The following is a 26,235-nucleotide window of genomic DNA, read 5'->3' on the forward strand; positions in this document are numbered from 1 at the left end:
CTTAATAGTCTTATCGCTAATGTATCTGGCCGTCTTAAAATAGAGAGATCGCTAAATTATCCTTGATAAGGTTGAGATTTTATTGTACTGAGGGAATCTTCTCACTTACTTTAATCAAAGAGGGGCGCGGGAGCACGCACGATAGGCCAATGATCGGGCGAAGAATTATAGTGAGTTGTTCACTACAATTGACAACAGAGTATAGGGTAGTCCGCACGGGCTAGGTAGCCCGCTCGGCTAGGTGGCCCGCTCGGCCATGAATTACCTCAGATAGATCTGAAAAGTGACTAAGCGGATAGAATTTCCCTTTGTTAACTATTGTTGGACTAAAAGGGTAAAGCTACCACGAAGCAGATCGTGGCCCCTTAAGTCCGTGGGATCAACCTTAGTCCGGCTAGGTCAGTCGGTGCCAGACAAAGGAAGAAGGTCAAAGGTCGTAGGATAGACTATAAGCAGATATAGCCTAAACGAAGGCAGAACCACAGTCCTGAGGATCAAAGGAAGAAGGTAGAGATGACTTCAGGAAAGTAGAACTGACTTGATTCTATCTGCTAGAAAAGAAGGACGTCTTTATAGGCTAGGATAGCCTAGAAATGACGTCTAGAATAACATACAAATGACGTACAAATACTAGGCAGCAACACAATGAAGGTGGCAAAGAAGGGAACCGAAGAGAAGCGAACAGAATGATGTCAAGGATCGACGGTCTAAGCCACCCCAAAAGCACCCCCGCAGGATCAGGCTATGCATGCCTAAAGGTGGACCATTTTACCCCTAAGGGAAAGTGGTCCGCCTATCCTTAAGGGGACCGAGGGTCAAAGTCTGTTCACCGAGGTCCGAAGACCATGGTCGAAGTCCGCGGGCAAGATATGCCCGAAGGCACCCCCGAAGGAACGGACCATTCATGCCTGAAGGCGGACCATTTACCTCTGAAGGAAAATGGTCCCGCCTATCGTTCGGGGGAGGGCCGCGGACCAGAATCAGAAATGGTCAAAATATCGTTTTGATAGAAGAAAAATCTGGTCACGTGATCAAAGCAATCTGGTCTTATATGTTGAATATAAGAACAGATCTTTCTATGTAGCATTAGTCTATATTCCAATAAGACTTATAGCTAAGCGGGGGAATAATAGCTTAGTAGGCTTACGGAGCTTACTTAATACTTAGTTAAGTAGATATAGTAGCTAATAGTATATCCGAAGACTAAGTTATCTCTACTTAATATATTATTATATACTACTAAGTAGACTTATTGTGGGAGATCCAGTGGGAGATCTAATGGGAGATTAAGTCTTTTATCCTTCGATAAATAAAAGAATATTTCCTTAATAGGAAACCTCAGGGTATGATATGATGATTGAAGAAGAATTATTTTTTTCTTGTAGGGAATTGCGGACATATTTATATCCAATCAACAATATTCTAGGCCTATATTAGACTTGCATTGTTTTAAGTCTAGGCCTGTCTTGCTTTGAAATCAATTATAGTCTAGGCATCATCAATAGTCTAGACCTATTGTCAAGGCATCATTAATAGTCTAGACCTATGTCAAGGTATCATCAATAGTCTAGACCTATATCAAGGCATCATTAATAGTCTATCCATAGAACACCTTTTAATAGACCTATTATAATTAGGTGGCTTTTCGTATTTACCTGACCAATTATAAAGATCATAGTCTTCTTGGATGACTAAAGGTAATGCTGACAATCCTTGAATATGCTGACACTTATTCTATTAGTACTTTAGCTAAAATACTACCGCGTTATTTAAGTTAAATAGCTAATTCGTTAGTAGGCGCTAGCCTTATTAATTTATATACTAACCTAGTTAGCGTTAGGGAGTAGTCTATAACGCGGGCTATATATTTTATAGCGAGGGTAACTAACGCTAAAACTGCGATTATTAGAATTACTGCTACTAAAATTATAGCTATTCTTAATATTAAAATAATACCGGAGGGTATCTTTAGTTTCGGAGAAGGGTAATTCGGGAATTAGGGGTTACTATTCTCTTTAGCTATTAGAGGTATTTAATTTCGGGGATTCCACTATAGCCTATAAGGCTATAGATAATTAAAATTAGTAATATATTAGTTAGCTTATTATTAGGGTTATTATAGATAATTATCTATTCTATATTATATAATCGCGGATCACTATTAATAACGGGATTTAAGCTCCTTAATAAATATAGATATAGAGATAGTCGTAGAGGGCTCCGGAATATTACGCTAAAGAGCGAGATCTAATCTTAACTAAACTATACGGAGCTATACTATAATTATAAGCTATAAGCCTTTAGTAAGCTTTATAGCTTAGGAGTTTCGGAAGAGGTTTTAGGCCTAATTAATCACAGAGCGACTAACGCGGATATTATCCTACGAATAATTAGCTATTATAATTTTCTCTTAGGCGACCGTAGCGTAGGTCTTAAAGCGATATTTAAGGCGCTAAAACTATTTATTCTTAAGTAATATTAAGTTAATTTTAGCGCGCTTTATATCTAAAAGCTTATTATCTTATTATTTAAACGCTTTATCTTAAAGGTATCCGAAAATACTTACGTATACGATCTTCTCGGTTTTAAGGGGGACTAATATATAGAGGATATTTAGGAAGGAGTATATATTAAGATAATATATAGAACCTTTAATAGTCTTAACGTACTTATCCGAATTAGGGTCCGGCGAGATACTTCCTCCGCCTTTTAGTGAATATTATAAGAGGCTAATATAGCTTTATCTATATTAGGGGGTCTTAGGGGCCTTAGTGGACTTAGCGGACTTAGGGGTATATAGAGATCTTAAATAGCGTTAGCGATAGTGAGGGCGATTATCTATATGAATTCTTTATAACTCTATAGAAGACCGTTATTATTAGAAAAAGCTATATTTAGGTTATCCTTAGGCGCTCATAGGAACGCGGGCTCTGAAGGTAAAGAGAATAATAAGGGGCTATCTCTATCTCTATATTCGCGGAAAGTTAGCGGTAAGCCTATATTCGGATATAAGCCCTAAACAGAATTAGTGTTAGTAAAAGATTTTAGGTTAAAGGGATTTATAAGGTCCGGAACTAGAGTCTCTACTAAAAATAAAGTAACCTCTACTAAAAGTAGCGTTGCCTCTGCTAAAAGTAAAATATAAGGGGCGTTATCTACCTAGGTAATAATAAGTTATATTATAGGAGAGGGTAAGTTAATATCGGGGAAAGCCCTATAAAAAGTAGCGTTAAATCCGCGGATAGCTAACCGTAGATTACGCTCCTAAAGGGCCTAATCCAGAGGATATAAAAATTAGGCGGGTAGGGTAAGTCAATCGAAGTTTCCGAGAATATACTAAATTTATTAATATATATCTATATTATTTATAATAACTAAGCGGTATAGGTTTATTCCTTCTAATCTATAAAGATAAAGCTAATATACTTAACGGATCGCGGAATTAATAATTCTCGCTAACGGTATTAGCTTTAGTTATATATAGTAAGGGAGTACCTTCTATAGTAGTGCCTTCTGTATCTAAGTCCGCTAAACCGTATTATAGTCAGATCAGATAAAGAGGTTAATATAACGCAGAGCACGGAGCCGTAACCGTCAATAGTAGTCGACTATTAATATTAAATAAGAAGCTAGTGATAACTGATAACGTTAAAAAACGGTTAAAATTAATAAGACGTAACGCGGTTATAAAATAGGACAAGGCCTCCGCCTTACGTTAATTACTTAACGGAGAGAAGACGAAATCAGACTAAATTAAAAGAAAATCAAAGAGTAAGACACTAGGAGAGCTCGCTAGCCGTAGCCAGAGACATACTACCAGTTCTTACGAAGGAAGAACGGTCGACGTGCGTCAGCGTGAGATAGATAATTCTTCTAACTAGTCTCCGTAGAGACGACATAAAGCAGTGGGAGTGGTCACCTGACCCGGTAACAATGCTCCTCGAAATGCCACCGGCTCGGCCCTACAGCGCTTGATTGATCTGGGCGCTGTAATCGTGGGAAAGATGGGAACAGTACAGTTTGCCAATGGCGACAATCCCACGGCAGATTGGGTGGACTTTCACTGCCCCTTTAATCCGAGAGTAAGATCTACATCTGGTCAATCCTGTTTCTGTTCTGATTCAACCATAGGGAGATGGCTACCAAGCTCCAGGTGGCTCCTCCTCTGGTCCGGGAGCCGGTATGGGCTCATATGACTGGCTTGATATTGCCGTTGGTAGTGATACAGGTGGCTCCATGCGTAGCCACAGTGGAAGAACTTCATCGAGATCCACAGCTCCGGTCGAAGGTCGATTGGCATAGAGACCTTGCATTCCTCCGCCATAGATACAGCAGGTGTATTCGCGCGCAATGTGGAAACCTGGCATACAGTGATTCATGCTTGGTATCAAAACTTTACTGATTATCAAAGGTATCCGAAGCGGTTCTACTATGCAGATCCTTCTTTCCCAAATGTGAGTACCGATGCTGGAGCGCTTCTCAAAAGCTTCGTCGTCAAGTTGGAAAAATTCCTGGGTACGAAGAGGGAGCACGTGGATATCGCCACACACTGGGAGAATACTCATCCCTCTGACGCACCGAGTGACATATCGGATCTCTTGAACACGGTAAGGAACCTACTACCTTTCGCTCTCACTGCTGATTTGATGCAGACATATGCTACCCTCGTCTCGGTCTATCAATACGAGCATCTCGCTCTTCCGTTTTATGCAGACTATGCTAAGAAGCACGACGGTCGCCATCCCTTTATCAATCCAGGACCTTTGGCCCGATGGACATGGGGTCAGGATAATGAAGGGGACGCAGGCTATCAGGTAGCATTGACGAACAAGACCATTTTCAAAAACTGGTGGGAAACAGATGGGTTCGGAGTGGCTCACAAAGAAACCTGCTCTGAGGGCATTTATCTGTACCCGTACACTACGGGCGAAACACAATACCGCAATGTTTATTTCAGGTAGGTCGAGAATACCTTTTGTTGAAAGGTTTCCCGGCTGACTTTTGGTTTAGTGCTCCTACAGCGTCGCCAATGGGTTTCTCTGACGGACGGATTGGACCACTGGCTGGTGTACCTGATTTCGTCGTGCCCGTTAAAGAGGTTCCTTACAACTCTACTATCTCACTCAAGACCGAGTATATGCCGATTACCGTGAGCTTTGTAGCATCTCGGGGCTGTGATTTCATGTTGGTGAATCTCATTCGTGAATTAGAGGAGGCGGGTGTTCTAAAGCCAGTGATGACGGGAACACGGATGTACCCTCAGTAAAGAAGGTGCCCCAGGGAATCAATGTATGGCTTTTCATGAGAAATATTCAGAGATGATTCGTAACCCATTAGGACCTCTTATCATCTCATTTTCCCAAGTGCATCAAGTCGTCATCTCCGGAATGAGCGCATATGTGATGATGTATACCCTATACTCGACCAAAATGTTATTTCTAGCTGCTGTCTGTCTCTTTGAAGTTGGATTAGCCTTTAGTGGTGGTGCACATGGCTATACGACGTCTATCATTGGCCGAGCAATTGCTGTAATTGGATCAGCTGGCATTTACAGTGGTTCAATAATCATTATGTCGACAATGTTACCACTGCAGAAGCGTCCGATGTATGTTAGCCTGATGGACTCCACATTTGGTGTCTCATCTATCGTCGGGCCTCTGCTGGGAGGGGTCTTCACCGATTAAGTGACTTGGCGGTGGTGCATCTACATAAAGTGAGTTAGTTTTCGGATCTAGCGTAAAATCAAAACATGCTAAATGCTCCATTCCCTTTTAGCGACTTCCTATTGGAAGTGTTACCCTCCTAATTATTGTGTTGCTTCTTCATGCCCCGCCCTGCTCTACTACAGCCACGGTACACCGCCAATTGATCCAACTAGGCCCGTTGGGTACACTCCTATTCTTGCCAGAGGTAATCTGTCTGCTGCCGGCGCTTCAGTAGGATGGCGCTTCCTACGCCAGGAATGATGCTCGCGTAATTACCTTAGTCGTTTGGGCGAGCATCTTGCTCATCGCCTTTGGCTTTGTTCAAATTTGGCGCAAAGAAGATGCAACAATTCCACCGCAAAATCATCAAGCAGCGCAGTGTTGCATTTGGTGCAGTCTATACATCATGCGTCTCCTGAGCCATGATATCAAGGCTCTATACTCTACCACTACGGTTCCAGGGTGTCACAGGTACCAGTGCAGTGTAGTCAGGTGTAGATAATACACCATTGGTGTTGTCATTGGTGGTTACCAGCATTCTATCTGGAGCAATTATCTCACACACGGGATTCTGTGTACTGTGGATTCTGGCGACTAGTTTCATGGCCACCGGGTCGGGTCTGATTACCTTCACTGTCGGTACGGGCCACTCGGCTTGGATCGGATACCAGATTCTCTTCGGGCTCGGACTAGGCTTAGGCATGCAACAACTGACTCTGGCCGCACAGAACGTCCTCCAGCAAGCAGGTGTCCCCACTGGAGTGACTCTGATGTTCCTCTTTCAATCTATGGGAGGTGCTGTCTGGGTGGCCGTCAGTCAGAATCTATATGACATATGGCAATTCGCTGACTCGAATCCTGCCCTGCATATTGAAATGGGGACGGCTCGATGGCTGTCTGGCAATGCAGACTGGACGACACACACACACACACACACACAATGCCTGCAAGGGTAGGCAATCGGCCTGAATGATGCCGTACGGATGTCCTGTCGAGGCCGTACGGACTCTCCCTAAAGCTTCATCATGAACAGGAAAATGTGGTGGTAACCGGAATTGAATTGGGTAGGTGTTTTTTCTATCTCCAACTTCTGTCTTAAAGACGCACTATGCACGAGTATATGCACACTATGCACTGCAGACATTGGATCATGCCTGAGGCCACACATATGCTATTATGTCACCGGTTCTCCCACTACAATATCTAGTATTGACTCCAGTGCCATTCTGAAAGCTGGTGCAACAAGTCTAGCAGATCTGGTCCCCAAAGACCAACTTGGTATGGTGTTATTCGTCTACAATGTGGCACTTCACAAGGCGTTCGTATTGTCGGTGGCGCTGTCTAGTGCCATGATCCTGCCGGCGCTTGGCGCAGAGTGACGCAAGCGTCAAGGCAAGTGGGAAGCGATAGTAAGACGCGCTCGGCAATGAAGATGACCTGGCCAATTCATGAGTGAAAATATCAGACGTTGCGAGAAACGTCAAATGGCCGACGCTGCGCATCAATTTGATATGAAAGGGGAAACAAGGCCGGGGCCTACGGAGCACATAGTTCAGTAGTAATTTCCCCACTGCATCTTCTGCATGCACGGAAGTGTCCTTCCCGTGCCGCTTGTACGCTTTTATTTTCCTGCAAAAAAAAAAAAACACTCCACTCCAGCGAAAGATTCGCTCGTGGCGGTTTCACATGTCATCATGCTCGGTTGTTACGTCGAACACTGACATTTCCAAAGTAAATCGAGCTTCCGCGGCCATTGACCCCATTCCAAACCAAAATACGTTGTGTTGTCTCCTTAAACGCTCAGCTCTGCACTAGTACCGGTACTAATACTTATACGGATACCATCAGATTCCATCAAATAGCTGACCTGCTGTTGGCATTGATCGACGGTCCTTTTTCAAGCAAGTTGGTCTCGGCCGCTTGCCGAGATGATGATCCACAACCCGCCCCCAAAAGGCTTTCAAGGCCGAACCGAAATATGGTCGAACACACGTAATGGGCCGGAAATAAATCTTTCGGACGGAACCGGTTCAGGCGAACAGTGCGCATGAACGTGCCAGATCGACCCCATATGACCGACTAAGCGCGGACTAGTACAATTTGGTCCCACTGTGGATTCGAGGCTCCGACATTGCAGGGCGGCAGGTGGCCTGAGCCGCTGGGCAGAGCCAAGCTTGAGATCAGGCTTTGATCAGCTTGTTGATCATTGACACTACTCTGCCCTAGCCTTTACTCCGAGGAAGAAGCGAGAGTTTTTTTGAGGAGTGGTTCTGAAACCCACAATGACCCTCGCAGATCTCGCCACCCCTGACTTGTTGCCGTTTTCTTTGTCGTGTGCGTTTTCTCGGATGCTGCTCTCGCTTATGGTCAATCCGTTACATTCTTTCAAGACACGTACAAATTTGTGAGGGAGAGTGCATGTGAGGTACAATCTGGATATGGATCACAAGCTGCGTATCAAGACAAGATGATTGAGTGTAACTGGCGAGGCGCCGAATAATATTAGATCATATTTACAGTAAAGCCCAAGGCGAGAATCATATAGCGTAACCAAACCAACCCATCAACCGCTGTGATTTGCACTCTGCGCGACCGACTCCGCCGAGTTGGCGGGTTCGTGAGAGATCTCGATGGTTGTTTCTTGGTACACACCTCCGAAATCAGACATTTCCACGCCATCTTTGGGAACGATCTCTTCGGTCGATCCTTCAAAGGGACTAGTTCCAATTTCTTTGTCCGAAGTGGGTGCACTGCGATGCCATTTGGAGCCGAATCGAGATCCTTTACCGTATCCGCCCTTCTTGGACTGAGCACCAACGGTGGTTGTGATCTGAGTCTGCCATTGAGAATCCGTTCCATCGTAGTTCCGGTCCGTAGTAGAATGCTCGGTATCGATGATCAAATGGCGACGAGTGAGAGTGTAGACTGCGACATCCATGAAACCCGATAGTGACATCAAGCAGCCAGCCACACCGAAGTAGGTCTTCCCCGGAGGATTCCCACGAGCAGTAGCCATACGGCCAGCAGCAAGCGGCAGTGACAAGACTAAGTACACAAGCGGATAGATAACCATGTAAATGACCACTCGGTTCAGCCGGTGGAGACTCTCTTGCTGACCTCGACGCAACTGCTTGGCTTGGCGCATCCTGCGGCGGAGGAATGTGAAGAGCAATCCATAGAGGATGAGATTTAGGAACTAGAAAATAATGAGCAACAGCATCTTTGGAGGAATGGGGTTTGAATGATGTACCTCGGCTAGGAAGATGAAGATATAGTGTCCCCAGAGACGTTCGTTTTCGTTTTCGGGACTCAACCAGCACTATATGGCCATTTCGGTCAGTTTAGCCTCCCCGATGCTGCAGAGAGAGGACTTACCCAATTGGCTTCCGAGATAACAAAGGATTTTGAGCCATAGAGGCCAACTGGAATGAAGCCCAGAATAAGAATGAACGTCCACAGTGCAATGACACAGTATACGAAGATGTTGAATGGTAATTGTCGCCCACGAAGTACGACAGCAACCGTGTGGAAGGCGATAGATAGGACAAATAGGCCGCTGCCAGGATCACCGGTCTGAATCCACCATCCTTGTAGGTAGCAGGCAGGTGTTCCGAATTGAACGCTACCACGAGACACCCAATACAGGGTAATCGTGAAGGCAATGGCCTGCTGGAGATCGACGAGCAGAAGTTGGTAAATGAGGACAACGTATTGATTCTTGCCGAGTGGGCTTTTGTAGTAACGCTGCCAGTAAATGAATCGATAGGTAAGGAAAGATAGAAGCGAAAATGTCGAGACCAAGGATAGTAAGCCGAAAAATCCCATGGCAATAAAGAGCGAACGGTCGCTACCTTTCAGCGGGGCTTCATCACGGAACTCCCAGCGGCGTACAAGAGCATCGTCGCTATCCCTGGAGGCCAGGGAACGCAATATGGATAGCATGACCAAGGTAAATGGGGGTTCTGTACGGAACGGGCCGGGAATCAAAATTTCTCCAGGGTCCAGGGGGAGGGATCAATGCTGGTATAAGGATGCAGCCAAATTTTGCCGGGATCCTTTCTGTCCTAGCTCCTGAAGACTAGAGTGTCGGGACCAGCGGATTGTACCCGTCAAAGATGCTCCAGTAATTCTATGCTAAGCAACAAAAGCTTCCTTGGCGTCTACTTAGCTCCTGAGCAGGACATTACCCACTTGCAAAGGGACAGGAGAAAGATTTATGGTTCGCCACCATTGGAGTGCATCTAACTTAAGCTCAGCCAGGAAATTGTGAATGGAAGATTGTATACCACTTTGGGAATTAGTGGATGAATCTCTGGATCATGTTTGGCCGGGTCAAATTTTGAACAATTAGGGCACTTCTGCCGAACTTTACCCCCCATGGATTCTGGCACCTGAAGTGCCTAGAAAATGCGACGTTGATCGATCGTGATAGTGGATCTGGACCCCCACTATGGCGGATGCATGCCCACAAGATCCTCTTAGCGGACGAATCCTAGGTAAACACTAAACGTCTCGTTTCACGCCATCGAATCTTAATCCCCGGTTAAACGCAAGAAGATGAGAGGCGCAAGCTCTCAGCTGTTATTTTGTCAACGCCGAAACGATAGTATGACTGTTAGCCAAGTCAGCCGAGATGTGGAGTGCCAATGCCAGCTTCGACACAACAAGTTACAATGAGCGAAAGAGTTTGGTGCGATGGCACGTGAAGGTTTTGACCCTGAAGCTCAGGGGATGCAATTACACAGGTGCCGTCAAGTTCTGTGGACAGGGAAAATAGGGGAACGTGCGGATCCAACGCTAAACTCACATCATTAGACCGGATTTTCGCGACTTTATTTTGCGGGCCTCGTCTCGTCCTCTTTAGGGCTGCAAAGCTTATATAAGGGCTTGCCCGTTTCGTCCAAACTTCCGGGTCGTGGTCACCATCACGATACATTGATTGGTGGCCTTCATCAGATAGATGGCAGAAGCTTGATTGAATTACAATATTTACAGGTTTCCAAAACACCGAGATAGTTTCCCCTTGTGCTGATCAATTACGTTTAGCATTGCTTAGGTTTCGGTCATGGCAATGATCAGTTGAGATCTCCAAGCCAGATAAGGAGAAAGCTCCTTGTTAAGGCATGATGATCATCAAGATTTCCCAGTCCCATGGGCTATTCGGCAGGGCCGAGACTGGTAGGGTGAGAATCATCCACCTGTAATGACCAGACACTGTAGAAGTCATGTTGCGTAAGGCCTCGACCGAAACAATATTTCCATGGTGTTGATGTCCGGTGTCTTGGTGGCAGTGCCTTGCCACATAGCTTTTTGCAATATGGTTTGAAATACTTCATGATTCTTCCATCAAATCGTCTCCGTGGCGCAATTGGTTAGCGCGTCTGACTGTTAATCAGGAGGTTGGAAGTTCGAGCCTTCCCGGGGACGTTTGTTTTTCATTCTCATTTTTTGGCTGAAAATGCAACTTTCATTTGACCTCTACTTTCATTCCATTGATTTTTTTAATTTTTTTTTTTTTTCGTCCAAAACAAAAACTTTACTCAAAACGTCTGCACATCTCGTCTGAAGGTTCCTTTTGAATGAACTTGAGTCAAAGTCACCTCGATGCGGCCGATAGTCATACGTATTTCCTGCCTGATCCGTCCCGGTGTGGTTCACAATGCAACCTCACCTGTAGTCAGATGTGTCGTGAACTTTCCATCCCTCATTTAATTCTCATCAGTACACGTGGATAGTGCAGATGAGCTACCTTTGTCACGATGCACCCCGCGCCCGGGTTGGATTTGAGCCACCGCCTCTCATTAGACCCTCACACCGTACCGCGCCCACTTTGCCTCAATGCAGCGATCTTACTGTCTCAACCGCAGATTCGGCAGGATGCGTGATTTGGGTGTGTCATTTAAGCATCTGAGACCTGCATTGGGTGTGTTTGAGCTTTGCATATGACCTGAGGGGTACTTGATGCAGAGGTGCACTGGTTTGCCCATGAAAATATAAATACGGCAGTTGATCACTGTAGTACCACACCCATCTTTTCTTTCATATCCATCCTTCTAAGCCTGTCTTCAAGTCTTTCACCACCTGCAATCATTCAGGTCTCTTGCTAACCATGAAGAGCATGAATGTAATCACCTGTTCAATTCTGGCCACTTTCCACCTTGCGGGAGCTGTCTCGGCCACGACGGCGATGGAAGTGTCCGTGGTTTATGACCAAAGGTACGACGTGGAGAGCACCTCTCTCAATACCGTTAGCTGTTCAGATGGAGAATATGGTCTTGAGAGCAAGTACCAGTAAGTGATCCCTTGATAGTATATGTTTCACACTACAAAGGTTGATGAATCGTCCAAAAGTACATTCGGTGGCTTGCCTAATTTCCCCCTTATCGGTGGCTCGCCGACCATTAGTGGACGTCCGGACCAGGGAAGTAGCAATTGTGGTAAATGCTACCAACTGCACTACCAAGCCGGCAGCGTTGACAAGACCATCAATGTCCTTGCGATTGACGCTGCTTCCAGCGGGTTCAATATCGGGCTTGATGCGTTCAACCAATTGACTGACAACCAAGGCGTTGACCTTGGTCGTGTGACGGCCTCCTATACTCTGGCCCAGGACAGCGACTGTGGAATCGGGACTCAGGATGAATAGCGCAACAAGAATCTGGGTACGAGGTACGATACAGGGTGGATCATTTTTCGAAGAGATGAGGGTTGGGGCACTGTACATGGAAGCCAAAAAGTCTAAAACCTAATTTACATGAGGTCAATCGAGAACCTCGAGCATGTCTTCCACACGTCCCATTTTATCACGAATCTTGCCCTTTTGCTGACCGCGCTCCCGCTCAACGGCGTCGATGCGCTGCCAATCCTGCCAGGACGTTGGCCGGAGACCGCGACGCTCTGCCTCGGCCTTGACTCCATCCCAACCAAGACCACTACTGTGACCGGGTGAATGTAGCAATGAGCCAGAGCCATCGTGAGTGGCAAGGTCCTGTATGATCGAGTCGGCTGTAGTGAAGGCATCGGTCATGGTCGAAGCGATGACCCCCGTTGGACCACGTTTGACCCACCCGGCACAGTACAAGCCGGGCAAATGGGTAATCATAGAACCGTCGGGCAGCTTCTGCTGCTCACCTGCACTCGAAGGGCTCCTCACTCGACCGAACCCATCGTTGGGAATCACACCGCGCTGATTGTCAAATCGAATTCCAATGTCTTCGAGACCGGGTAAGGGAAGCGACTTATAACCGACACTGCGGAAGAAGATACTAGCGGGAAGGTTTACCATGGCAGGTTCTCCACTGGAAAGATACTTGGGTGTAACCTTGGAGCTTGGGTTGTATGGGTCTGCAGAATCGAGTTCGTTGCGAGAGAACTTGGCATGGGTGAGATGGTGTGGGTGGATCGGTGACCGATGGAGAGAGTGTGGAGAGAGAAGGAAGTCCAATGACCAGGATTTGGTTGAATCCTGCGAACTATTGGCAGAGCCTTTACCAAGAAGTTGCATCAGACGCTTCTGCGCCCGAGGTAATGCGTTCACGACATGCTCGGGAGGAAAAACGTCATTGGGGATCGGGTCAAATGCAACGGAGGGCAATTGCAACAATTCACGAATCTCTTTAATTGTAAATGAGGCCTATTTACATCCATACGATCAGTATTTGGATGCAACTATAGACATTGTGTACTCACCTGTAGGGGTCCTCGGCGGCCAACGACCCGTACCCGCTTAATACGGCTCTTGGACAAAGCTTCAAGAGCGTAGTCGGCGATATCAGTAGACCGAAGAGCATCGACATCCGTTAACAACATCCTAGCCACATCAAGAGCCACGTTACCCTGTCCGACAATCACGGCATCTTCGCCACTTGACAGGTCGGGTTGTAGATCGCGGTGTTCGGGTAGGCCATTGTACCACCCAACAAACGCACGAGCTGAATATACGCTTTGAAGATCTTTCTCCCCTGGTATTCCAAGCTCTTTGTCTTTCGAGGCTCCGTATGCAAATATAATGGCGTCGTAATGTGGTTTAAGCGCAGTGAGAGGCAAGTCGTTACCGAGGTCGATGTTGCCGACAAAGTTGAAGCGTGGGGAAGTTGCGACTTCTGTAAATGTCTCCTCGCAATTCTTGAACATTCATTTAGTCCCTGAGCTTATGTATACGGCCAAGAATCTCGCGCTCTGAAGCACAATGGTCCACAAAAGTTTGGTTTATCGAAGACATACTTTTACCTCGGGATGATCGGGGGCCACGCCATAGCGCGCCAATCCAAATGGTACTGGGAGCTTCTCATACATGTCAACCACCGTATCCTGCTGCTTGCGTAACAGGCGTGCAGCTGCATAAAATCCCGCAGGCCCTGAGCCCACAATGGCCACGCGGGTGGGGCGGTTGGCAATCGCATTGCTAGTCAGACGGCGGACAGTTAACGAGAAGGGTCTTTTTGTTCTGAGAGTAGGACGAGCCACTCGCGCCGTGCATTGAGCACAGACTAGCGTGCGGTCTAGCATGGTCTCAAAAGAGTTGACTGAGAATGACGAAGGATGGATAATCTTTACCGGAGTTACAGCTCCACGTGATGTGATAAGACGGGTTGCCGGGCCGACTATCGTGTTGATCTCCCTTACTCCGCACCCGTCATACCGCGATGGAGCTGAGCGCATTCCATTCCTCATCCACATTCCCTGTTCGCGTGGTCCCCACGGCTCTCAATCGCTAAAATGGGGAGATCGGAGCCTCCATTCCTTTATGATCGCCCGTCCACATACAATTTCCACGGTCCGACCGACCCGGGCTTTAACCCAAAGGCCGTCACGCAGGCAAGCCGGATTCGCGAGCAGCCGAAGCCCAAGCCAACAGGCCCGCTCCTAAACTTCAATCGCCATCCAGATTCTGTACGGGCAATTGAACAATGCGCATGATATTTAGCTAACATTTTGAGGTAGTGGGCTGGCAGCCTTGACAAATCAACATGGACTCCAATGCACCCCAATACCAAGAACAGAGTCAAGTACACTCGTGGTGCTCAGCTAGGGTTGCGAGTAGTCACCCTTGTGGGTGCTCTCGGTTCTCTGTTCTGTTCTATCGTTATTAAGAATGCCGCGACGACCGTGATATGGATCATTCGGGCCGGGGTAAGTCCCCTGTGTTTACAATTGAACAGGAAGAAATGTAATTGACTGACAATTTCGCAAGCCCATCGTTGCAATCATGCACACCATTTATGGTATCTGTCATCTTTCTCGCTCTCCGGCTCCTCGTCCCCCTGCTTCGCAAGCCAGCTATGGAGTGTTCGCATCCACCCTCGATCTGGGGCTGATCCCATTTTACGTCTTTACCGCAATTATTGCGCACGCTGAATACACAGAAGATGCCTATCACTGGGGCACCATGTTCAAAAGTACCGAATTGACGGTGGACATTTCTGAGGCTATGTTCATTTGCGCCCTGGCCAATGCCGGCTTGCACCTCGTGTCGCTTTCTCTGTCAATCTACCTCGCTGTGATCTTCCGCAAGATTTCGAACTTACCACCTGATCTGAACCCACTGGAAGACAACCTGACTGCACGTCCCCAGCGAAGCCGTAAGGAAATAAATATCGACGAAAAGCATATGAGTTCCTCCACGTTGGCCTCGACCATGGAAGATCCTCTTATTGGCCCTCCCCGCTCTGTGCCGTTCATACACACGCGCGGCCATTCCTTTGGCGGCGAGTCTAGTCGAGGATCGGTGGATATTATGAATGAGAAGCGCCAGTCTCAGGCGTCTTTCCAGCAACACCGTCTCTCTCACATGGAGCCCGCAAGCCCGGAGATGCTCTTCCACCAGCCTCAAAGTCAGCCGTTTGATCTTACATCCCAAATCTCGGCGCCCGAATACAGAAACGTGCCAAAGCAACTGCCGGAATTTGTTGACCCAAGTACTCATATGCGTCATTTGGCGTCTCGCACCGCGGACAGGTCGGACTCGGTGAGCCCCTTGTCTGACAACTGGATCGCATACTCAGATCGAGCCCCGTCTCCAGTCAATGATGGTCATAATCCCACCAGTACTACCCTCCGTCAGTCGTCCTCTGTTTACAGTCGACGAACGGACGCAACAGGTGCCTCAACCGGAAGTGGTATTAGGGACTGGTTCGCATACGGTCAAAAACCTGCCAATGTGGGGAGCGCGATTCCTGAAGATACCCGCGGCGAGTATGCCTCCGTGGCAGTAAATGAGTACTACGGTTATGACGACGACAACGATCACGAGCAGGATCTGGGTGATACCCGCTTCAATATTTTCCCCGACCCTGAAGAGCATGAGAATGACATTCAAGATGGACCAGCTCACGAACTTCCTTTCAACCCTCTCATGCTCAACCCTCCCACTCCGCAGCCTGTTCTCACCGAGATCCCTGAGAATGCCGATCCTGTGCGCCGCAATGCGCTGGACGATAATCCGAATCTGTCGCACAATTTGAAAGCTCACGGACTTATGCCACAAGCTACTACGAACTCTCCTCCAACCAAGAGCCGCTTCTATGGTGACCTGGAGGGAGATGGAAAACTGGGACGCGTCCGTTCGCGCGAACCGAGTGGACAGGACCAGATGGCGCGCAAACCGACCAAGCTCTCCAAGAAGCGCAGCAAGAAGATGGCCGCGTATCAAACCTTGAAAAAGGATGACAGCGGAGACGAGGGCCACCTCAGTTCTCCGATCCCAGCATCCCCAGCCTTGAACGAGGGAGATCGCAAGGGTCGCGTGGTCAGCAATACCGGTGCAGACACCTTCGGGCAAACCCTTGGCGGTGCTGGTGCATCCTTATCATCCTATGGGTCTTACCTCGCCGGTCTTGGAGTTCCCAAGGTCGGCACACGTCGGCGCGATGTGTCGGGCAAAGTCGCCGAAGAAGGTCGCGGAGGAAAGAGTATCGAGGTGGATTCTCGTACAAGCCCCAATCCAAGCCAATCGCAGACTCGTGCCGCAGGATGGACACGATTTGCCGGTCTGTGATTGTCTGTGATTGTTTTTTTTTTGACGGATCTGAGAAATGAGGTTTTCTTTCTGGGGTGTGGCGTTTTGACTACCATTTTGCTTGTTCATGAATTACATGTAGCGAAAAATATTTCACTTCTCGAGTACATAGCGCTGAATTCACAATTTGATTCGCCGACCTTCAAGGCTATGACTGTCATGTAATCCCGTATTTTAGATCCTCGATGAGGAAACAAACAAGCTGAGTCGCATCGTGATGCGGTAAATAGAATGTTTATAGAGATATAGAAGCCCAGTTTACCAAGAATCAAATGGCAGCCATAATGATATCATTAGAACGCCGAAATAAGCATCTAATGAGAATACCAATGACGCAGTCGCGATGATGAAAGAAAATAACATATGCTTTCCAGATCATACCAGATTTGGAAGGCCGCTATGTCTGACAATAAAGTCTTTACTCCTCTACTTCCTCGACCCGGGCAGTCAAGTCCCGTCTCACGGGTGTCGGGCCCGGGGTGGATGCTGGCTGAGCAGAGGTAGTTGTTGCTGAGGGAGTGGCATCGCCCACATTGCCAACGGCGGGTTCCGATTTGCTCTTCTTGCTCTTTTTCTTCTTGTTCTGGAAGTGATGGGTCAGATGATGGCATTCGTAGCAGTGGTGGAAACAAAGAACTTACCTCTTGCCAGCCCCACAAAGGCTTGAAGCTGTCAAAGAAACCAACATCCTCAAACAGATTAGGGAACAGCCAGAGCCCTGGTGGCACAGCGAATACAGTGATACAGAACAATATCAGACGGAAAATGGACATGGCAAAGAAGAGACCGAGCAGACCCATCATACCCACACTCAGGTACCAGACACCCTGGCGCAGCATGATCGGCCACAGAGGGAAGAGAACAACAGCAAAGATACCCGCCACAACGGCGGCAGCCATGGCCTTTTGCTTCCACTGAGGTCCTTCATATAGCCAGACGTAGTGCATCATATCATTTGTCTCCTGGTGCTGCTCGACCTTGACGGTCCAGAGACCCTTCACACGGTTCTTCGGCTTAGCATGGTCGTGTCCAGCGTGGGGATCAATTTTAGAAACTCGCAGTGCCAGCAGCGAGAGTGGGAGGAGCTTGAAGACGTTCTCAGCGGAGGCGCGGTCGGTCACGGGAGGGAGCTTGGAGTTCTTCTTTGCGGCGGCCTTGGCATACGCGGGGGACTCGATAGCACGGATGGCTCGCTTGACTAGAAATAACAGCGATGTTAGCAATTGATCGATAAGATGGCTCGATAAACCGGAGCTGTGACGAACCCTTGAACATATCCTTTCGTTGTCCATCCAAAATGCAAGTCCGCGGTTTCAGATTCTGCGACCGCAGAAAGTTGGCCACGGCGATGGCCTTAGGATCCGCAGGCTGACCTGGCTGGACGGGAACTTGGTGAATCTGCTGTTGTGGCGCGGGCGATTGGCCCGGTTGGCCTTGCTGTGGTGGTGGTGCTTGACCCTGTTGCTGGGCTTGCTGTTGGGCTTGCTGCTGATGTTGTTGCATCGCACGCATGCGCAGTTGCGCAACATATTGTTCCGGAGTCAAACCGAGCTTCTCGGCGTCGGCAGTCAGCTGTTCACGCTGCTTCTGTGCAAACTGCTCTGGAGTCATCCCTCTTTTGGCGGCTTCAGCGGCGAACTGCTGCTGCATGGCGGCCATCTGTTGAGGGTTGGGGCCAGCCATTGTGAGAAAGTGACCAAGATGTCGACAGGTCGTAGTCGAAGTCAAAAGGTCGAGTTGGGATGGTTAATGTAAGAAGATGAATGAACGACAAAAGTGGCCAGATCTACGGGTAACTCAGGTGATCTCCGCAACTTTCCTTCCCCGTTGTTCTACAGCATAAGCATAGACAGTTCTCCACTACCACAATTGTTATCCCTTGACCCTTCAAGTAAAGCATGGGAGATCATCATATAAGCTGATAGACTCGGAGGCCCTGCTTCACGCCGATAAAAGATTGACTCACGCGATCATGATGGCAATTGCTATTGGCTTATCTCCAGCGCCGCTGTTTGACCAAATCATGTTGAGAAAAGAAAGTTGGAACAACCTGGGGGTAAAATTTAAACCATACACAATCTAATCAATTCCAAGTCGGAGTGATCTCGAGAAGAATCTCGAAGCATAAAAGATACCTGTGTAGGTACATGTGTGACCTTCGGGGATGACCTTGAATCTTGATACATGAGTGCTGTTAAGTCCTGCCAGCCCTGCAGTGGTGGGTCAATTCAGTTTCTTGAGCTCCTGGAGCGCCAAATATAACGGAGTCTAAAGCTAGACTAGTCGTCAATGGGTAAGTATGGAGTGGCCACATTTCACGCGTGTTCAACTGTTTCGTGGGGTGCCAATGCTGATCTAAGCGTTTGTCGCGCCGGCCCTGCAGTGGCCCATGTACCGTTCTCCTGCGCTGCTGCACCTTGCACCAACTTAATGTCCGTCTCGTATGACGCAGAGAGTACCCTAAACGATGCGACCTGGGTGGCTGCGATCCTGGTCAGTCTTCTTCCTCTTCTTTGATCGAAGCTAACTCCCGAACAGAGTGAACGTGACGTAGCTGGCCAGATCCCGATCAACTTCGTCACCAACCCTGCTGTGTCGCTTTCCTCGGCCTGCTTCGGCGCAGGCTTATACGATCGAGAGGATGCTGCCAAATGCATTTCCAATCTCCTAGCTGTCGGATTTCGGCGACTTGTCGTGGACCTGTATTGGTCCATCTCGCGCAGGACATGGATCTTCTGCCCCGTCAATATCCCTTTGAGAGCCGATGTCACACTCAGCGCGTATACATCAACGACAACAGAAGCTTTGTCGACGAGCACCGTGACGACTACGACCGAATCATCGTCGACGACATTGGACGCGACGGCGGCCTCCGTAACCGGTTACTCGGATATCCACGGAGACACGGTTTACGAGCTAGGGCCTTATCGCTGCACGGATGACCTGGATCTATCCACCTTAGCTGAATTATTAGTCGGCTACTTTCAAGACACAACATCCGATCTGACTACATACACAACCTATCTGGTATTGAACCTGCATGCAGCTCGCAGCGATTCTGCGCCGACGGAGCCTGCATCCGCCGTGACTCGGGATGACTTGCCTTCATCGCAAACAGAACGAGTGGGCTCGTCTCTCGGGCTTGACCTGCGAGAGTACTTGTACAGTCCCTCTCAACTCGCCGAAGACCGAAGAAACCTCAACGAATCTTGGTATGAGGTTGAGGAGAGTTATATGCCCATTGTGGAATACTTTACTATTTATAAAGATCAGCAGGGCTTACAAAGCACTCCGGATGGATGGCCATCATCCAAGTACATCCAGCTTGCTAAGTCTGACCGAGTTATAATGGAGTACGGCTCGGTCGACCCGCAGCTTGCCACTTATGACCTTGTGCAAGATCAAGATGTCATATTTCCTCCTGGTTGGCTGACAGCCGAGACGCAAATCTCAGTGGACACAAATGGATCTGTTACTTCCGGGTGTCTGTACAAGGCAGGTTCCACGGGAATCTCCCAGGCGAATTCATCGTGGGCAATATCGAATGGTATCCCCGTGGCATACAGCACATCCCATGATATTACCATGCAGTCATTAGATGACACCATTGCAGATATTACGGGATGTGGCATGTCGCCCTTACTCAATTCTACCCTGTTTGGACAGACTGCGGACGTCAATGTGGACCCTTATCGTAATTTCTCCCTTGCGGTGGGATGGGCATGGGCGACTGGGGAACCAGAGGGTGCAGATTCTGGTGGTGGCACTCAAGGTGTTCCCAGTTTTGACCGCTGCGCCATCATGGATCTTTCACTAAGTGGCCGCTGGCGTGCCACAAACTGTACCGAGCAGCGACGGGCTGCATGCCGCGTGGGAAATTCGCCGTTCGAGTGGGCGATATCCAATTCAACGGGAGAGTATAAGTTCGCGTCAGGCATGTGTCCCGCTGGGTCCAGCTTCGCCGTTCCCAGGACCGGCCTTGAGAATACTTATCTCTATCAATTTCTCCTGACTCAGCCCCAGTCTACAATCAATCCTGCGTCTACGGACCCTTCTCAACGTGAGATATACATCGACTTCAACTCTATTCAAGTCACCTCGTGCTGGGTCTCTGGTGGCCCTTCAGCAAGCTGTCCCTACGCGTCTGACCCGCAAGAATTGGAACGCAGGACGGTGCTGGTCGCCGCCATTGCTGGCTTTGTGATCTTAGTCATCACCGCTCTAACTCTATTTATTAAGTGCAATGCCAATCGCCGCAATTCTCGGCGCCGAAAGCGTGTCATCGAGGGCTGGGAATATGAGGGTGTTCCTTCATAGACTTCATTGCCTACGCTTTACGATTCACTTATGCTGCTGGCTTTTTCTCAGGGACGAAACTATAATTACGCCCCTACCTATATAGCCCTCTTTATACCTATTTTTACCCAAATCGACAGCTATTCAAGCCCCATGATCTTAACATGTCTACTGTGGCTGACATAGCATTTCCTCCTGCGGGCATGGAAAGTTACATAGCACATCATTTTGGAGCTAGGGTTAACTGACCCGAGTAGATGTCACGCAAGTGTTCCTCTTGGTAAATATTGATCCACATAGGCTTTGATATCAAACAAACCAAGTATAAAATCTATCGGTGTCTGATTCGGACGACATCTGAGTATGCACAATTTAAAAAAAATCGAAACAAAAAAAGCGTACTCGTGTCATATGGGTATGGTCGTGGCGTTGCAGAAGCACTGGTTCACAGTACTCCAAGTACCGGAGGTATGACGTCATGCTCATATTACTCCTTTTTCGCGTAAACTCCTGTCAGTGTGGCCGACTTCTCCGATCCGAGATCCTCCCTTCCCTCTTCTTCACTCAACCCTATTCTTATTGTGAATGGCACCAAGATGCCATTGCATACCGTTGCGCTGGGTGCGGCCTTGACTCCCACTGTCCTTCACACTCTTGTTACACATGTGGGTCCGATTCGGCACTTTGATACTGCACTCAAGCTGACGAACTGCTTCTCTACAGTATCTAAATCGCAAGGCCAATCATGCCAAACCAACTGTACACATCACTTACGATGAGGGGATCCATATTATCCGCCAATTCCTTTATTATGCGTCCAAACACCCCGTCGAAGACATCCAGGCCTTTACCCGCCAATGGGTTCCTAGCCCGCACTGGGTGAGGACCGAGACAGTCACCGTCCCGGATGAATTTATGGTGCCTGCGGCGGCTTTTATCTCGAAGCAGCTCGGTCCTAGGGGTGTCGTGCGCGTCGGTGGAGAGAAATGGTGGCAGTGGCGTGGGCCTGCCGAGGATCTCAAGGGAGAGTGGATTGAGATGCGCAATCACTACAATGAGACCACCAAGTCCGGGAAGCGCTGCAACCGGATTATGCTATACGTCCACGGTGGTGCGTACTTCTTTGGTAGTGTTGATACCCATCGCTATATGATGCAGCGCCATGCGCGCAAGTTGAAGGGTCGCGTCTTTGCGCCAGACTATCGCCTATCGCCCCAGTACCCCTTTCCATGTGGTCTCCAGGACTGCTTGGCGGCCTATATCTATTTGTTGAAAACATTTGATTCAAGTGAGATCATCCTCGCCGGAGACTCTGCGGGTGGTGGTATGGCGCTGTCGATGCTGGTCATTATGCGCGACCAGGGCATCCCTCTCCCGGCGGGTGCAATCTTGATTTCGCCCTGGGCCGATCTTACCCGCTCCTTCCCAAGCATTGTGAAAGATAACCCTGGAGATTATATTCCCCCATACGGATTCCGTTACAAGCCGTCCCTGCATGGCCTCCGCCTAATGCCGATGAAATCTTGAAAATGAAAGAGATGGCCCGGAAAGGAACTGTCACTGCAAAGGATGTCGAGCAAGCTATTCCGGCAAACAGTAGCGCATCTGCCGAGACGGCAGTCCGAGGCTACACTATCCATGAGAAGAAGCCTGCAGCGGGTGAGCATTCCTACCCTGGCATGCAGCAGAACCAAGACCCGGACACGGTAAATGGTGAGCCGGATAACATCCACGTTGTCTTGGATGAGAAGACGGTTGAGCTCAAAGACCAAATTCAGATGTATACGACTAATCAGCTTATCTCTCATCCATTGGTTTCGCCTGTTCTTCAGCCTTCGCTGGGAGGTCTTCCTCCCCTGCAGGTTCTAAGCGGCGGCGGCGAAATGCTACGAGATGAGCAATTCTATGTGGCGCACAAGGCAGCCAATCCGACGGCCTACCCGCCTGCAGACATCTATCTGGACGAATTTGACCCGAAACGGGAAGTACTCAATAAATATGAGCCGACATATGTACAACTCCAAGTTTGGGATGATCTGTGCCATGTTGCCCCTTCCCTCAGCTTCACCAGGCCCGCCAAGTACATGTTCCGAGCTATCTCCCAGTTTGGTTCCTGGGCTCTGGCTCGTGCGCAAAAGTCAGGAGTCGACATCGTCGATGAGGCCATCTCGCCCGTTTCGTCTACTGATTCAGAGGCCGAAAACACTGGCGAAGAAAATGGCGGCAGGAAGCCAACGTTCAAGCCCGGTACTTCCGTTGGAAAAGCCGGCGATCCTTTGCCCTCCTTTGATCAGCACATGATTCGTCAGCGTGTTGATAAACGTGGTCATGTCTATCCGCTTGATCCACCATCATCATATCCTGTGCTAGATATTCCGCCCGCCAAAGTCGGCGCAATCAACCCCGCGCTCATTAAAAAATGGCTCGAAGCCAAGCACGAATGGGATGTCCGATATACTAAGGAGAAACTGCAGGTTCAGAGCCGCCGCATCAAGGAAATGGCACATGGTTTCCAGGACTTCGATGGCGAGCTTCCACCTCCGAGCTCCTTAGCTGCCCGTCGCTCCGCCCCTGGCGTGCTGCCCAAGCGCCACGCGAAGAAGAACTACGGTATGATGATGTGGAGCGGCTGGGGTAGCAAGCACGATGAACGTACTCTGGGACGAGAGACTGAAGCCGGGAAGTCAGGTCAACCAAGTCGTACAACCCGTACGAGTGTGGATGCTGGACAGGCTGGAACATACTCAAGTATGCCCTCAAAAACACAGAAGCCGGACAACGGCGAAAAGCAAGGTACAGGTGACACTGCTGTTACTTGGAACAAGCACAGCGAGAAGGTGAGGTCAAGCGGAGATCTATCACTTGGAAGACCCTCCGGATCCGCAAACGGTCGTCCTGGCTCCGAGAAAAGTGCAGGTCCAGTCCTCATATTACCAGAGGTAGACAACCGAAAGTTGAATGATGAAGCCGCGAGCACGAGAGCGCTCTTCCGTGATGCTATGACCTCGGATGTGTCTCTACCTTACCCCAAGGGCAGACCTTCATCTGTGGCTGGTCGCAGTGAATTCATGTCTGACACTGCTAGCACTGTTGGTGGCGACAAAGAATCGGTTACTACCACCGGTGTTGCGCCAGACGGTGCCAGCACCCGTGCCGTGTTGAGAGCCAAAGGCGTGGTCGATGTGATCGGCCCTAGCGAGAATGGCCGCCTGTCTACCGATACACAGTCAGTTCTCTCCGGCCGGGGCTCTACGTCTCTTCGACCTGAAATGCCCGAGAGGGAAGTTTTCAAGACAGCCGACGAGACACATTAGACATTTGATTTGTTTCTGTCATTTTTGATCTTCAGTACCTGCATTTCCATTTTCCGACTCATCTTCTTTACTGGTCTTGGATGAGACCTTGTCGCACACGATGATCTCCTTATGTTTTATGTATCGAAATAGTCGCAAGACACCATTTCCCTCGTTGATGATTACTTTTTTGAATCATGTTGTTGGATATACCCTTTCACCCAGGTGATTCATGGAACCGCAATATTGCGTTTTTTTCTTCTAAACCAACTAACCAGCATATGCGGCAGACCCCTTGATACCCAGTATATAAACTTGAAAGATTAACTGGATCTAGAAAATGAAACTCCTTAAGCTATCGCACACATTATGGTACAAGAAGAAGTGCGGATGTCGAGAAAGACATCACTGAAGGATAACAAACGCAAAGCTCAGAACATGATGTACGAGAACCATATTGATACAGTCAGAGGATCAGGCTCAGTGCCAATCTAGACCAATCTTTTTGGCGACTTGCTCCGCGACATTTAGGAAAGCTTGACGCCTGCCACTACGCTCTGCACTCTCCTCAGCCACGACAGTCGGCATACCACGGTCAGCGTCTTCGCACACTTGCGCATCGAGAGGAATACCCCCAGAAAATCGACACCCAGCCGCTTACACTGCGCTAAGACACCACGGTCCTCGCCGCATGAGTGGTCACTATCACCGTGAGAGAAGATTCGAGTCTGATGTCCGCAGTTGGGACAGGCGAAGTAAGCCATGTTCCGGACCATGCCGAGGACGGGGACATCCATTCGTTGGAACATGCCAATGCCGCGCACAGCATCGCGCAGGGCAATATCTTGGGGTGTTGTCACAATCACTGAGCCGTCGATGATGATCTCTTGGTTGATAGTCAATTGCACATCACCAGTGCCCGGGGGAAGATCCAAGATGAGCACATCCAAGGGTCCCCATGATACTGAGTGGAGGAGTTGGTGCATTGCTTTGGTCACCATTAGACCGCGCCACGAAATGGGAGTTGTGTCCATTGGGACTTCGCCTGTAGTGGTATCTGCCTGGGTCTGTGGTAGTAAGTATCCCATGGACATAGACTTGAGACCGTAATTAGTGAGAGGGACAAGGCAGTTGTCTGGTAGATGTAGATGATTTCGTCAGTGCGTTTCCCAATGCCCCTCTTTCAAGGGTCCGTTGAAATCTTACTTTCATCGAGTCGAGGCTCGCCAGAAAGGTTGAGTAAAGTTGGAATAGATGGGCCAAAGATATCGGTGTCCAGAATCCCGGCCTTGATGCCTCGTCGAGCAAAGGAGAGGGCGAGGTTTACTGTATATTCGGCGACCAGTTTAGCTTTGATCGGAAAGCACAGTGAAACACTGACACGCAACGCATTGAAAGCAAATAAGAAACAGATAGGGGCAGAAAGTGCTATCAACCCACCAGCAACGGTTGATTTGCCAACGCCACCCTTCGCTGACGAAACCGCAACCACTTTCTTGACATCTCGAATCTTGCGCTTTTCAGGTAGTCCACGGCGGCGAGGAAAGGATGGAGGTGTCCCAGAGCGTGGAAGGCCCTGATTGTAAAATAATTAGTTCAGGGTTGGAACGGTGATGTTCTGTGACCAGTAACCAGCATGCACGTGGTTTGCAAGACACAGGACGCATTGAAACTCACTAGGGGATTGTCATGTTTCAGCACCCGAAATGTTGAAAAAGCCCTTCTAGACACAGCGTTAGGGGCACATGATGCCGTCCACATATTACTGAATACGATGGAAGAGTAACGATGAAATTCGAAACGAGTGACATGAAGATCAACAAAAAGCTGCGGAATGGTCAATGGAGAAGCCGATTCTGCCCAGAAAAGCCACACCGCTTTGCAGACCGTCTTTGCACTGACCGGAACCAAAGACGCTAGGCCA

At 48.6% G+C, this 26,235-nt stretch overlaps 9 protein-coding genes across 9 annotated transcripts; 5 read left to right on the forward strand and 4 right to left on the reverse strand.

The window, feature by feature from the left end:
- Positions 1–3,968: 3,968 nt before the first annotated feature.
- N7477_008922 (uncharacterized protein) lies at positions 3,969–5,266 on the forward strand (the record flags this gene model as incomplete). Its single annotated transcript, XM_056970584.1, is given in 4 exon segments — positions 3,969–4,082; positions 4,132–4,212; positions 4,245–4,946; positions 4,958–5,266. Coding segments are annotated over 4 exon segments (1,206 nt in total), but the record flags the coding sequence as incomplete, so codon positions are not given.
- Positions 5,267–8,268: 3,002 nt separating this feature from the next.
- Positions 8,269–9,647, reverse strand: gprD (the record flags this gene model as incomplete). Its single annotated transcript, XM_056970585.1, has 3 exons — positions 8,269–8,901; positions 8,956–9,024; positions 9,081–9,647. 3 exons carry the CDS (start codon positions 9,645–9,647, stop codon positions 8,269–8,271), a joined length of 1,269 nt encoding a protein of 422 aa, XP_056820617.1.
- A 2,167-nt stretch (positions 9,648–11,814) lies between these two features.
- Positions 11,815–12,351, forward strand: aspf13 (allergenic cerato-platanin Asp F13; the record flags this gene model as incomplete). The annotated part of the gene is made up of 2 exons (XM_056970586.1): positions 11,815–11,996; positions 12,057–12,351. 2 exons carry the CDS (start codon positions 11,815–11,817, stop codon positions 12,349–12,351), a joined length of 477 nt encoding a protein of 158 aa, XP_056820618.1.
- Positions 12,352–12,465: 114 nt separating this feature from the next.
- N7477_008925 (NADPH-adrenodoxin reductase) lies at positions 12,466–14,213 on the reverse strand (the record flags this gene model as incomplete). Its single annotated transcript, XM_056970587.1, has 3 exons — positions 12,466–13,338; positions 13,395–13,829; positions 13,929–14,213. 3 exons carry the CDS (start codon positions 14,211–14,213, stop codon positions 12,466–12,468), a joined length of 1,593 nt encoding a protein of 530 aa, XP_056820619.1.
- Positions 14,214–14,423: 210 nt separating this feature from the next.
- On the forward strand, positions 14,424–16,701 carry N7477_008926 (uncharacterized protein; the record flags this gene model as incomplete). The annotated part of the gene is made up of 3 exons (XM_056970588.1): positions 14,424–14,597; positions 14,649–14,837; positions 14,899–16,701. The coding sequence occupies 3 exons, from the start codon at positions 14,424–14,426 to the stop codon at positions 16,699–16,701; spliced, it is 2,166 nt and encodes a 721-aa protein (XP_056820620.1).
- A 439-nt stretch (positions 16,702–17,140) lies between these two features.
- N7477_008927 (Sec62 family protein translocation protein) lies at positions 17,141–18,405 on the reverse strand (the record flags this gene model as incomplete). The annotated part of the gene is made up of 3 exons (XM_056970589.1): positions 17,141–17,305; positions 17,364–17,920; positions 17,988–18,405. 3 exons carry the CDS (start codon positions 18,403–18,405, stop codon positions 17,141–17,143), a joined length of 1,140 nt encoding a protein of 379 aa, XP_056820621.1.
- Positions 18,406–19,152: 747 nt separating this feature from the next.
- On the forward strand, positions 19,153–21,039 carry N7477_008928 (Lectin C-type domain protein; the record flags this gene model as incomplete). The annotated part of the gene is made up of 2 exons (XM_056970590.1): positions 19,153–19,215; positions 19,261–21,039. The coding sequence occupies 2 exons, from the start codon at positions 19,153–19,155 to the stop codon at positions 21,037–21,039; spliced, it is 1,842 nt and encodes a 613-aa protein (XP_056820622.1).
- A 575-nt stretch (positions 21,040–21,614) lies between these two features.
- Positions 21,615–24,332, forward strand: N7477_008929 (uncharacterized protein; the record flags this gene model as incomplete). Its single annotated transcript, XM_056970591.1, has 3 exons — positions 21,615–21,683; positions 21,742–22,495; positions 22,555–24,332. The coding sequence occupies 3 exons, from the start codon at positions 21,615–21,617 to the stop codon at positions 24,330–24,332; spliced, it is 2,601 nt and encodes an 866-aa protein (XP_056820623.1).
- Positions 24,333–24,901: 569 nt separating this feature from the next.
- N7477_008930 (Mrp/NBP35 family ATP-binding protein) lies at positions 24,902–26,072 on the reverse strand (the record flags this gene model as incomplete). The annotated part of the gene is made up of 3 exons (XM_056970592.1): positions 24,902–25,446; positions 25,518–25,887; positions 25,989–26,072. Coding segments are annotated over 3 exons (999 nt in total), but the record flags the coding sequence as incomplete, so codon positions are not given.
- Between the last annotated feature and the right edge of the window lie 163 nt (positions 26,073–26,235).

Source organism: Penicillium maclennaniae, assembly GCF_028827695.1.
Source record: "Penicillium maclennaniae strain IBT 15551 chromosome Unknown utg000007l:1.0-4884863.0:1.0-4888362.0, whole genome shotgun sequence".
Lineage (NCBI taxonomy): Eukaryota > Fungi > Ascomycota > Eurotiomycetes > Eurotiales > Aspergillaceae > Penicillium > Penicillium maclennaniae.